The sequence below is a fragment of the Anastrepha obliqua genome, chromosome 2 (assembly GCF_027943255.1).
Source record: "Anastrepha obliqua isolate idAnaObli1 chromosome 2, idAnaObli1_1.0, whole genome shotgun sequence".
NCBI lineage: Eukaryota > Metazoa > Arthropoda > Insecta > Diptera > Tephritidae > Anastrepha > Anastrepha obliqua.
This window is the reverse complement of record NC_072893.1, coordinates 62556366-62570240: the sequence shown is the minus strand read 5'-3', so window position 1 is coordinate 62570240 and position 13875 is coordinate 62556366. Positions and strand designations below refer to the sequence as shown.

Here is a 13875-nt window from a genome sequence, read left to right as displayed (position 1 = left end):
GAAACCCAAGAAAAACAGACTGGCAGAAGTTTAGGGAGGCGTTGCGGGACCTTGACGTTGCGCCACCAAGACTTCGAAAAGAACAGGCCATTGAGGCGGCTGTTGAGAAACTCAACGCTGCCCTAACCGACTGTTTTGAGTCAGCCTGTCCAACTCGACCTCTCCCGAGCCGGACTCCCGTTCCTTGGTGGAACCAAGAGCTCCAGATGTTGAGGCGTGAGTCGAGAAAACTCCTAAACCGGGCCCTCAAGACTAACCTTGCAGAGGACTGGGAGCGATACCGTGATGTTCAGAAGAACTACAAGAGGCTTATTCGGGAATCGAAAAAAGCCTCATATAGGGAATTCTGCAGCGGTATTGAATCTCTGAGTGACACGGCGAAGTTGGTTAGGATCCTGAAAAGGGACCCAACGGCAAAGCTGGGGTCACTTAGGAAATCTGATGGCTCCTTCACGGAGCGGAAAAGTGAGACACTCAGCTTGCTGATGGAGTCTCACTTTCCTGGTAATCAGATAAGCATCAGCCGGCAACAGCCCTTATTGATAGAGGCAGTTGTCAGAGCTGCTACACCTTCTCGGCATGACTGGTTCGTTGCCAGATCTGTGGTGAATGTGGCCGCCATTCGATTTGCCATCAAATCTTTTGGCGACTACAAGTCGCCCGGACCAGATGGCATATTTCCTGCCATGCTGAAGGAGGGTGCAGAGTTCGTGACAGCAGCCCTGAAGAAAATCTTCTCGGCATGCCTGGCACTGGCTTACATACCACGCTCTTGGAGGATGGTGAGGGTCGCTTTCATCCCAAAGGTTGGAAAAGACGACTACACCAGCCCCAAAAGCTTTAGACCAATCAGCATGACCTCTTTCATGCTGAAAAGTCTCGAACGACTAGTGGAACTGCGCATACGTCAGAAGTCGCTGAAGGCTCACCCTCTGTCTCTATTTCAGCATGCCTATCAGAGTGGAAAATCCTGCGAGTCGGCACTGCAAAACCTTGTTGCAAGGATAGAGCTGGCCATCGACAGGAGGGACTACGCTATGGGTATCTTTTTAGACATAGAGGGGGCGTTTGATAATGCCACTTTTGATAGTATGTGTAACTCTGCTAGTAGGCACGGCGTAGACCGGGTGCTAGTAAATTGGATTCGTTCGATGCTGGCCCAAAGAATCGTTTCGGTGCGAGCAGAGGAAGATCTGCTGGTGTCATCTGGGGTTAACAGAGGCTGCCCCCAAGGCGGTGTGCTGTCTCCGTTGCTCTGGTGCATGGTAATCGATCCTCTACTCACCACCTTAAACGATTCGGGAGTCTACGCACAAGCATATGCGGACGACGTTGCTTGTTTGGTAACAGGCTCTTCGCTTATGAACATCTGCAGGAAAGTGCAGAAAACTCTGGATCGGATTGACACTTGGTGCTGTGCGAACGGGCTGTCGGCAAATCCCGCCAAGACTGGTATTGTCCTCTTTACCAGAAGGAGGAAGCTTGACGGAATCGTTCTGCCAAAGCTAAAAGGAGTCACAATCCAGCTATCCAAGGAAATTAAATATCTAGGAGTAATCCTCGATAGTAAGCTCCTATGGAAATCACACGTTGAGACAAAGGCATCCAAAGCGCTGACAGCTTTCTGGCAGTGCAAAGGTGTCTTTGGGAAAACGTGGGGTCTCTCTCCTAGCAAGGTCCTATGGATCTACACAGCTATGATAAGACCCATTATCACCTATGCATCAGTGGTCTGGATGAGTAGACTATCCCTAGTGGAAGTCAGGAGGACCTTATCGAGACTACAACGCACTGTGGCCATCTGTTGCACCGGAGCTTTTCCGACTACTTCAGGCCCGGCACTAGATGCTCTGATTGGTTTACCACCACTTGATGCTTTCATCCGAGGAGAGGCCCTGAAGGCCATCTGCAGACTGAAACACAGTGGGAACTGGTACGGCCCTTGTCCGGCATTGGAACACAGAGAAGGTATGGACATCGATCCAACGATTCTCTCCATGCCCCTTGACTCAATGCCATCAAGAGTCGTACTTGAAAAGAGATACAGTGTAGTGCTACCAGAGGCTCAGTTGTGGGGAGACTCAGAAAATGAGCCCGGCAAACACTGTTTTCGCATTTTTACGGATGGCTCCAGGACCGAGCATGGCTCCGGCTCTGGGGTCTACGTGGAATCCAGCGGGACAAAACTGCACTTTGCTCTTGGAATGCATGCATCTGTGTTTCAAGCGGAGGTGTATGCAGTTCAAGAAGCGATGAACTTTGTTGTGGAAAAACGATGGAGAGGCAGATCTATATGTGTCTGCAGCGACAGCCAAGCTGCGCTTATGGCCTTAGACAGCCCTCAAACCACATCAGGGGTAGTGAAGTCCTGTAAATCCAGGCTGAACTATGTCGGCAGACATAACAGCCTGATGCTAACATGGGTCCCGGGACACGTGGGTATCGCGGGTAACGAGACCTCTGACTCCTTAGCTAAGATGGGCTCTGAGGCCAATTTCTTTGGCCCAGAGCCCGCTTTGCCACTCCCCTCTGCGGCCATCACGGCCACGGTTAGCAAATGGGTAACTACTACCCACAAGCGAGCTTGGCAGGCTGAGAGAGGCTGCAGATGGGCAAAACTGATGTTACCTGTCATGTCCGATCGACTGTCGCAAACCCTTCTGTCATTAGGCAGAGGGGAGTGCAGACGGCTGGTTGGACTAATGACGGGCCACTTTCTGTGGGCAAAGCACATGGAAAGGTTGGGCATCTCAGACAGTGTACTCTGCCCAGCTTGTGAAGAGGAGGATGAGACGGCGGATCACTTCCTGTGTGTCTGCCCCGCCTTCGCCCGAATCAGGTTTGAGGTCTTTGGCACTGATGTGTTAAGAAGCGACCATCTTGGCTCCTTGGCACCACAAGATCTACTCAGATTTCTTCGGAGATCGGGTAGATTTAAAGAAAATTAAAAGGGAATCCAAGTGTAGTACAATGGACTCAATTAATGTCTGAGTGCTGCACTTGCTAGTTGTCCCGACAAAAAAAAAAAAAAAAGTTACTGGGCGGCGAGCCAGCTTAGCAAAGCTGCAAAGTGTGTTTTGACAGAGAAACAAATTTCTGAAACTAACGAAGCTACATCTCGTAAGTGACCGATGGATATCGATGCCGTGAAACATAACTTAACTTTAAGTGTCTTCTGTGAGAAATCCAAATGACAGCTGGGCGAGAAGTGATAAGGATAAGGCGGTAACATTTGCAAAGTATCTATACAACAACTTTCAACCGATTTAGAATCAATGTGATTACTTATATTCCTTCTTAGAGCAAAACTATAAGCAAACTGAAAAGAAAAATGAAGCAACTAAAAGACAAATAGTCACTTGGATTTTATTTAATCACAGCGGAAATTTTAAAAACTTGCTCCACGGTCTGCATCATCAAAAAAATTCTTGTAAAATAAATTTGCAGATATAGTCTGTCGCACCGGATTTGTGAATATCGAAAAATTTTGCAATTTACGTCATAAATGTCAAACTTTAATTAGGTTTATAAATTTTTTTAATAAAAATATCAAAATCCGACTCGACAGACTCTCTATAAAATACTTTCAAATATGTAAAAAAGAACCACATCAAAAAATATTAAAAACTGTTTGAGTTATCATGCAGACGGTGCCGGAAAAAGTAGTTTCGGGAAAAACGAGTTGAACTTTCAAGTGCATTTTCGGTGCCTCAAAAAAGAGGGACAGCTACCTGTGCGCATCAAACTCTCGTCGGATAGCTACAGAAATACGCCTAAAACTATAAAGAATAATAATTTGTAAAAGAAAAAAAAAGAAGAAACAATTTTTTGAAAATTCAGGACGTATGTAACAACTACCCAACAAAAGCCTGATAAAATTAGTTAATCTATTTAATTTCTCGATCCGATTCCGATATATTCCAAGCCTGTGGAAGGTAGCGGAAATGATTATGATTGCCAAACCAGGAAAGGATCCACATATTGTTTCTGCATACCGGCCAATCTCCTTGTTGCCACAAATTTCAAAACTACTAGAAAAGCTCATTCTAAATCACCTAAAATCAATCATTGAATCTAGCAATCTGATACCTTCACACCAGTTCGGATTTTGCAGTTCAGGTGCACAGAATTATAGATGAAATAGAAAAATCGTTCAAAGAGAAAAGCAAATGTTCAGGAATCTGGCAGGGCGTTGCGCAAGCATTTTACAGGGTTTGGCATGAGGGCCTTATCAAAAAATTGAACTCATGCCTTCCACTTGAATATAGCGCCTTTATGAAATCTTATATACCTGAACGCTATTTTCGCCTAAAATATATCAATCAGTATTCCAAATAAAATAAACTAAATGCTCGCTTACCACAATGGAGCATCCGTGGACCTTACCTTCTGTACACGAAAGATATACCATTGCCTCCAAACACTATAATCGTCACCTTTGCTGATGGTACAGCAAAGCTCGCAACGAAAAAAAAAACGCCGAAATTGCGGCAGCTAAATTTCAAACGCAATAGGAAAGAGGTCGAAAGCTTGGCGAATAAATATAAACATGAGTAAGTCAATTCATGCGAACTTTGCCAATAGAAACGCGAACCTTCATGCAATATAGTAGCATTATTAGTTATAGTAGCATTACAGCTCCAATTTCAAACGCAATAATGATATATTATGCAATCAAGTTATCACACCAATGTGGTGTTATGACGCACAATTTAGGGGCCAACGACTTTAAAACTAAAATTCTCAGAAATATTCTCAACGTACCTTGGTACGTCCGCAATACAGATATTCATCGTGACCTCAACATTCCCACGGTTGTATATTTAAATGTTCGTAATAAAAAAAAGTAGCTCTCCACAGAAAGGTGGCATATCAGATTCTACTTCTCCGCTATTCTACTTATGCGAGGCTAAGACTATGACTATGGCTTATTACATCAGCCAGCGGCACTAACAGCTAATAGCAAGCAACGTTTCCTTATACTAAATGCAATAATTATCTTCATTCAAATATGCCCTCATGTTTTCCATTTTTATCCTTTCTTGGCCCAGGGTGTACTGAAAATGACAGGACGATTCTTTGCCCACTTGCCTAAATTTCTTACAGCGGGATATTTACTCTCTTTTAGGAATAGAATATTTTTTCACTGCAGGGCTGGCTACTAAGTGTGCATATAAAAATGTATGTGGTGCTCATTTGTGTAATCAGTGCATTTTTGTACCTAGCTTTGACATACTTGTACGCACATCCTTTGCAGGGTGTTTGGCAGAGCTCCTTCCCCAATTTATTGTGTGCGCTTTGATGTTCCCGGATGCCTTTAAATGAGAAGCTTTTCCATGGTAAATACAGCTTTTATGTTGTAGGAAAATATGTGAACTTCTCACTCGTTTTTTTTGCATCTTAAAATGAAGGTATGCGAGACAAAGGTTGCTTCTGGCCAATAACGACAGGTCTTTGTTGTTAGTTTTGTATGTCCGTTTCTAGCTTTTCAAATTTCTTTTCGCATGCGTATTTGCCATTTTACGTTTAACGTTTTAACGACAACAATACCCACAGTTAACTGTTGCTCGTTCTTTGTTATGTTGTCACATGTCCGATTTTCCACTTTTTATGTGCGTATAAAATATTTTACATTTGAAATTTTTCCTTTCGTTTATGTACTTACAAGGGTGTTCCATTTACGAGGATTATAATTTTACTTTAAACTAAGTAGCTTCTAATATAGCATATATTTTAGCGGGATATGTTAGCCAAGTTGAAGTTAGCTTAGGTTAGATGGACCCTCATAATAAAAGTACCCACGATAGTCGTAGAGGTTAGCTTTGCTGCTCAGGAAAAAATTTCCGAGTTTTCGACTCTTAAATGTCTTATTTTGGTGGACTCTACCTGGGCCTAAAGCAAGCTCACGCCTAGATTGACCAAGCACTTGAAAACGTGGTGAGAAATTTAAACAGAGGAAAAAGAATGGATTCAATCTGTGACTAATTTTTACATTTTTCAAAGAAATAACTGAAAATTTAACATTCTGGAACATATTTCGAGCTATTTCTGAGCCTTCAAAAGCGGTCCATTTGCATACTGGAAACTTGTCGCTTGAAAAAACAGTAGTGAAGTCGGAAAGTCCGTAAGCTTCTCTCAATTGAAGTAAGGGTGAGAAAATCTTTTTCCAGTGCTCGTGGGAATCTCGCCATCTTTTCGTACGTTATCAGAATTGCAATCGCTTATATCAGTGAAGGCGAAGTTGTGACTAAGGTATATTTTAATAATCCCCTACTCCACCACGCTATGCTGAGCTTGGAAGCCCGCTGTTTAGCAAATGAGTTAGGTACTATATTTTAAAAAGGCATTCAGGTGTAAAGTACGCTCAACTTTCTAAAAGAATTGGTGTTTTCGTTTATGATACTAAGTATATAAAGGGAAACCTTTTTATGTCTCGCAAATGTTATTTTTTTCTTTTATAACCTTTGTTTGTTGTCAGATTTCTCACTCATACCTACATCGAACATGTAGCTACACACATACATCTACAATTTACGAGCTGTGGCTACGATGTGTGTTAGAATGTAGTGTTGCCGCTTAAATAAAGGGTCAACGTACGTGACGTATACAAACTGAAATGTATGCTATCCAGAAATAGCTACTTCCAAAAGCTAACTCAGCAGCCCAGTAGGAAATCGTGCTGTTTTTATTAAATAAATTCAAAATTATAATTTTGATGCTCTTCGTTTTACCTCATTTCTTCCCCTGCGACGGTTGTGTTACTGCAGCAAGTGTGACAAAAAAAGTTTATTAACCTGGCGGTAAAAATCTTTACAACTTCTTTAGTGTAAAAATAAATAAAAACGTGGGATGTTTCATTAAGTCGCTTTGTTTTTTAATTTAATATCTTTTCATTGGTGTATTTGTTGAAATGCAAGATGTCGTCAATTCCATTAATGGTGAGACTTGGTTTTTAGTTTTTTGGATAGTTTTTATACTTATATGAGCATAATTTCCCGTTGAAATCCAAAAAAAAATCCAAAAGCATCAAATCACTTGATGAGGCTAATTACTAGGATTTTCTTTCGTAATTTTTCTAATTTAGCTTAAAATAGTTTAGTTTAATGAATTAATTAACGCTCATTTGTTTAATTTTTCTGACAGGTAAAAATATACATATATATTATATAACAATGTGTATACAAATACCTTCACGCTCCCATTGATGCATTCCTTTTATTAATTAATTTTTGGGTGACCAACCAAACCCACTCTGCAGCTGTTCTATTGAGCAAGGCGGCAGAAGGTCCAAAATATATATTGTACATAGATATTTATTTTTAAGTTTTTTTGGCGCGAATAAATATTCACACAAAAAAATCTATTTAAATTTAGATTATCAAAAATGCTCGCCGACGCTGGTTTAAATATAATACTACAGAGGCAGATTGTTTTGGCCGTAGCTTAAAGCACGCATTGCTTTAAATTAATATTAGAGCGTGCGACAGAAATCGCTATTTGTGGTTATCTGGGAAAAATTTCATGTACTTTTGGAGCTGTGAACTTTATATTGTAGTAATGCATACCCAGATTTCATCATCAATTTAACTTTTTAAAGAACTTTAAAGCTACACTAAGGGAAACGTAAAGCGAGTTATCCATGGCGTATACTTTATTTCAAAAGAAAAACATGCAAATTATTTTTTTACGTTCTTGTAAACCATCAAAAGAGATATATTTTACTACCCTTAACAAATATTTCTTTCAAAATAATTCACTGGAATATTTCAAAGATATTTAGGGCTCAACTAATCAAAGCCATTATTGTCCTATATTTGTTCTGGCGAAAAGTAAAGATTTTTTTTTAATATCTTTTTATAGTATATCCTTTTTCGTTTGATATCCACATTAATTAGTATTCAGAGTATCAAAGTATGTAAAACTTTTTTTGAAAGTTAAATCCTTTGAAATTTTTCAGTTCTTAAGGAGGAACGCTACTGTGGCGGGTCAAAAAATAGTCGATTTTTGGGAATTTTTTTTGTAAGTAGGAATGATTATTCGAGGATTGGGCAAAAAACAATTTATTATATATATATTAAACTATGTTCATGTAAATTTTTATTAAAAAATATTGAAAATTGACAAATTTATGTTAATAAACGTATCGGGTTAAAAAAAAAATGGCGTCATGTGGTGGCAGCGATACAGCAATGAATAATCATCTGAAATCAAAAAACCAAAAATTTTATTAATCTACACAATAGTGGCTATCGTTGTACGTAGCTGTTTTTTCTTTTTGTTTTTTTTTTTGACAAAATGGTGGTGATTTGAATTTCGATGTGTGTTTTTCACCATTTTTTTTGAGTTTCAACAGGCCAAAAAAACTAGTTATTTTCCAAATTTTTAAAATTGGCTACCTTCAACGATAGCCAATGCGATAGCAAAAATTTTGAAAAAAAGAAAATTTAAATCGGTTCATTAGTCTTCGAGAAATCGTTGCCACCGTATCAAAAAAAGTCGTTTTAAGAAAAATGCGTGTGAAATAAAGCATCGTATCGTAAGCGCTACTAGAATCCGGAACAAAGCGAATTTCGCTTTCAAATTTTTACCACATTTTCTTGAGTAGTTATACCAACAATTTATGCAAAAAATCGATTTTTTTTAATTTTCGAAGTTTTTATAAATTTTACTTGTTATATGAAAAAAACGGAAAAAGACCTCACCAACATTTTTTTTAACTAGCAAATTAATATACTAAACTTTTCCTAAAGTGTAAAAGTGAGCTCTAAAACTGCAAACTAGAAGTTTTTCTAAAAATTCATATAAAAAGTTCAAAAATTTAGATAAAGTTTTGAGTTTTTGCTAAATTTTGCTTACAGTTTGAAGGTTTGATTTACATAGTTTTTGTTTTAAGTATACAAAATAATAGTAGGTAATAATAAAAAAATTTTAACTTGAAATACTCATGCACTCAGTAATGCGCCGCATGTATGTACATACATACATAAAGGGTCTTTCAGAGATGAATAATACCTAGATGGTACCTTTTTTTGTATCATCTTTGCCATTTGTCATGTACAATTTTACACTTTCGGAAAAATTAAATGATTAAATTAAAATTATTGAAACTTATTATGAAAATGGTCTATGCTTATGTGCAAATCGTGATTTGTGTAGTGCATATAGTCATTAAAATGAATCGACAGTTCAAAGGTTGGTGAACAAATTTCTAGAAACAGGTTCTATCGGGAATAGAAAAAGGTAGATAGACTGTCAGACCAAAACCTGGACGTTCGATATCTGAAATCCATATCTCGAAGTTCTCAACAATTAGGTATTCGTGAATGGACTGTTTGGTGGATTTTACCTGCAAGATTTAAATTATCTAATTTTTCATATATAGGTATATATGTTAGGAGCCGTATTTTGAATGAAAATAGCGAAACCTAAAAGAACCTAAATTTTTTTAGGCTTTATTTTAAAACAACATCTAGGCGCGTCTTTTGAAACACCCGTTATATCTATTTTTGGGTAGGCGAGTATTTTCGGGGTCGATTTTGGACTGCGTTTTTATACCGTTAAAATCTTGACTATACTTGTGACTTAGCTTTCATTGCTTTCATCAATAACGAAAGTGAACGTCAGCTGGCGCACCCGTGGTGGGCGTGATTGTGGGAGGGGTCGAAACGTGTCGATACAAAATTTATACCGGCTGACATTTTTTTCATGTATTGTTGACATTTAGTAGATTAAAAAAAATAGTCAGCTGCGCGGTAGAGGGGGGAAACACATCAGCTGAATTTAAAATAAATTAAAAAGTAAAACTACTTTATGCCGATTGAAATTTTTTTTCTTAATTTTGGACACATATGAAAATATAATGATGATGGTCAGCTGCGTTTATAGCGGTGGGAAGACCGTCAACCGAAGCAAGAATGTATCATTGCGTTCTGCTGACGTATTTACCTCCTCTACGGCACAGCTGACTATTTTTCTCATTCTGCTAAATGTCAACAATACACAAAAAAAATTTCAGCCGGTATTAAATGAGTTGTTAAACATTTTTTTTCGCAGCATCCCACGCACGTACCCACCGCTACTGGACCAGCTGACGGTTGGTTTCGTCATCCATTGGATAGCGTCTGCCTTCAGTATTAAAATCAGTCGGCATGAAATGATAAGGTCAAAATGACCCCTGGCTCCCGGACTATCATATCTATGGCTTTTATGCCTTCGTTAATCGCATTGAAACCGCCAAATTTTCTTACGAATATTTTTATGGGACATTTTGGTTTTCAAATGTTCTATTTATAAGGACTTTTTGAGCTTTTCTAGACTAGTGGTCAAATAGATCCTTTAAAAGCAAAGTTGGGAGGTTAAAATGGAATAAGTTCTGTAAAAAAAGCGTCATAACCAACCTCCAGCTTCAAAAATGTTCCCAAACACAGAATCACCAATAATAAAATCACCTAACTCAAAATACACAAATTTAAATCGGCAAAGTTTGTGTACATAAGTTTATAAAAAGAATAATAGCTTGGTACTCAGTTTCTCGATGTTCGGAAATTTTTCCCTGTGCATTTTACTTGGATCAAATTATATTATTTTCGGCTTACCGATTGCCAACTATCTTGGCGGCAAGCTTTAAAATTTTTTGAGGTTTGGTAAGCTGCAAACAAAATAAAATGCGTATTTTTCTACATTGCGCTTTCTTTTTTGCCTTTTTCCACTTGTTATCGCTTACTTGTAAAAATATTCAAGAAATCAGATGCAAAGAAGTCATTGAAAAGTCTTCATTGAAAATATTTTTTTTTTTTTGTGGATTTGGGGATTTCAAGTTCTGCCTATTCGTATTTCTATCAGAAATCGCATTATAGAACTTTTTACAGGTAATATCGGGTGTTTCTTTAAGAGCTTTGGAATTTAAAACGATAATAAAAAAAGTACGTGTAGCGTAGTACACATAACAGAAGTGAAACTTTCAAGGCAGACAAAAAAAGAGGGAGAGACTCGAGAGAGAAAGAGAGAGAGAAAGAATATGTATCTAAATAAATTCACAACATTTGCAGAGAATACAAATAGACAGAATTTACAATAAATCAGACACCGGAATGGATAGTACTTTATAGTACGCACAAGCACTAGACAGAAAACGGAAATAAGCGCCAAAAAGTAGGCACCAAAAATATATTTCCTACGAATTTGCACCAACAAACAAGCGCCAAAAGGAAGGCAGTGTTATTTCGCACTTGAAATTAGCAACCACAAGGAAAAACTCAGAAAAAATAGCCTAAAGTGTATCTAAGATATACATAAGATATAGCTCTCTCTCTCCTTTTCCGCTACATCTTTTTTCTCTCTCGCGGAACGAAAATGTCCAAAACGTTGCATGGCCTTGAAATTTTACTCTCCATTCTCGTTCGTCCATCGACTCCTAAGAAGTTTCACTTCAAAAACTGAAATATTGTTGAAATGAATTTTTTAATTATAATCTGGAGGATAATTTCCAGGCATTTATTCTTTGAAAATGAAATCCGGCATATGTCCGCTGCGGCTGCGAGTTACTTAGTTCATTCGAACACTCCAATATTTGACCGATTCCCCAAAGAATCTAATCTTATGGCGGCAATGGTGGCTTGAATATTGCAGTGAATCGATTGTTAAGCGCGCTGCATTGTTGGAACCAAATGTTGATCTTTAGCTGACTAATTTTTGAAAATAAAAATTCATTAAGCACCGCTCAGCTGTCAAACCCTAGTTAGCGATATCAATAGTTCTCACACAGTTAAAGAAACACCTGATATAAATATTTCTATGACCAAGAGTTGGAAATTTCAGGATTTTATGGCGGTATTCCCATTCCAAAACCGCTGTTACAAAAACAAGTTCTTCTTATAACAGCTTTTTCTCATTTCAAGTCTCATATTTTTGTCTTTTCTTTTCACAAATTTTATTTAACCAACAACATTAAGTAAAAACTGTATTTGAAAATCTTTCATAATTGCCATATCCCTCTTTTGTCACTTAGGTCCCTCTTTGAAATAATGCATCACACACAGCCTCACCAACACCCAAGTAGTAAATTACTTGCACAATACCATACAATGGCGATATGACCATCACACGGCATAGTCCGCCCTTGAAGAGCGCGGTAATACCTTCCTTTCTCATCGTTTTAACGAAACAATCTAAAATGCCACTGAACTCCTGTTCACCCGCCCGTTTCTTGATTGCTTGTAGACGTGTTTTCACAACATCGAAAGGTGTAACCACGAAAGCTGAAGTGCATCCCGAAATTAGGCCTCCCATAAAAGAAACCCATGGCACAGCATCCGCTGAGTTGGCCTTACGTGGCCCCATTGCATTCAGACCAGCAAATAACGGGAAGTAGACGAGGGAAAATAATATATCGCGAAAGGCAGTCGGTGCAATGCCACGATATAGACCAAAAATGCCACGTTCTCGATACATTTTTAGGAAAATACTCGTGGCTGTAATACGTTCCGTTACTCGGCCTTCCTTCGCCACACGTCCCGCATCCTGCAGCTGAATTTTGATAAACTCCATTGGTGTGGCCACCAGCACTTGAAAGCAACCGGCACCAGCGCCAGCCAGCATTTGTTGTGGCATTGGTAATGTGCCATCTGGTTTCGTTAAGTGAAAACGAAAGTAGTCGTTGGCTGCCAATTTAACGGCTTTCTCGGGTGTGACGAGCAATAAAATGACGCTAATGCCGCGATACATGCCCAGTATGCCCTCGTTGCGTATGGACTTGCGAAAGCAATCGACTATGCTGCTATATTGCTTTTCACCATTCGGCCCAATTTGTTGATTCTGCAGACGCGTCTTAACGAAGTCCAATGGGAACACACAAAGCACGCCAACCATGGAGCCGACGCCACCGTTGATGATTTTCGGCAGCAACTGAAAGTCTTGAGACATATTGTTGTTCACTTTTTTTTTCAAATTGATGTTTCACAAAATTTGAGACTTGTAATTTTGTCAAATTTGTTTGAATTTATTGTTGATTAAAATGCTGCCAAAACTGGGTTGTATTTTTGCGGATGAAGTTTCTCGTTTTTTTGTGACAAATAATCTTTAAATGAAATATTTTGTAGAATATGAATATATTATGTACATTTATATTGTTATAGTTATGTACATTTTTTTAATGTTATAACAACTATTTTTACATTTTCGTTACAGGTAACTTCGAACAAAAGGGCAAATAATCAACTAAGGAGTTTTTATCTCTGCTATTGCTTAGCATGAATTGCGAGGTACTATTTGTTATAAGGTGACTTTTCATTGACTTTTATTTATTTATTTTGAAAAGCCATTCAAAAATATATATTCCATAAATTTTAATAGGAAACCGAAATAATAGATTTACCACCATTCGGAAAAAAGTGCTATTGGTCAATATGAGGAGTTTAATTTTTTAGTATTAATTTTATTTTTAGAATGTCTTACAAATAGATTTAAAGATTAGGAAGTATAAAATACAGAGTGCAAAAGAAGAATTACATAATAAATTTCTGAGCTATTTTCTAATAACTGGCTGTCAGAGCAGTGAGCACTCGGAATATACCAAACAAGGCAAGAAAGGACGGGTAATTAAAAAAAAAAAAAAAATAATAATAATAATTTTCTATGCTTGAATCGCGGAAGCGGGTATAGAAAGAGGATACATTATTATGAGAATATAAGCTCCCTCGAATATAGTTAATAAAAAGACGTATTAGCGCAACGCTCACAAATACACAAGCAAAAGTGATCAGTCAAGGGAAGCTCACAGAGTCGTTCCCTATTGAAACAGGTGTAAAACAAGGTGATGCCCTATCAACAGTCATATTCAATTTGATGCTGCACTTTGTCGTAAGGGATGTCAACAAA

The 13875-nt window shown here is 38.2% G+C and overlaps 1 protein-coding gene across 1 annotated transcript; it reads right to left on the bottom strand.

Annotated features, from left to right (window-relative positions):
* Nucleotides 1-11907: 11907 nt before the first annotated feature.
* On the bottom strand, nucleotides 11908-13008 carry LOC129238645 (mitochondrial glutamate carrier 1-like). Its single transcript, XM_054873743.1, has one exon. The coding sequence runs from the start codon at nucleotides 12919-12921 to the stop codon at nucleotides 12004-12006; it is 918 nt and encodes a 305-aa protein (XP_054729718.1). The 5' UTR covers nucleotides 12922-13008; the 3' UTR covers nucleotides 11908-12003.
* Between the last annotated feature and the right edge of the window lie 867 nt (nucleotides 13009-13875).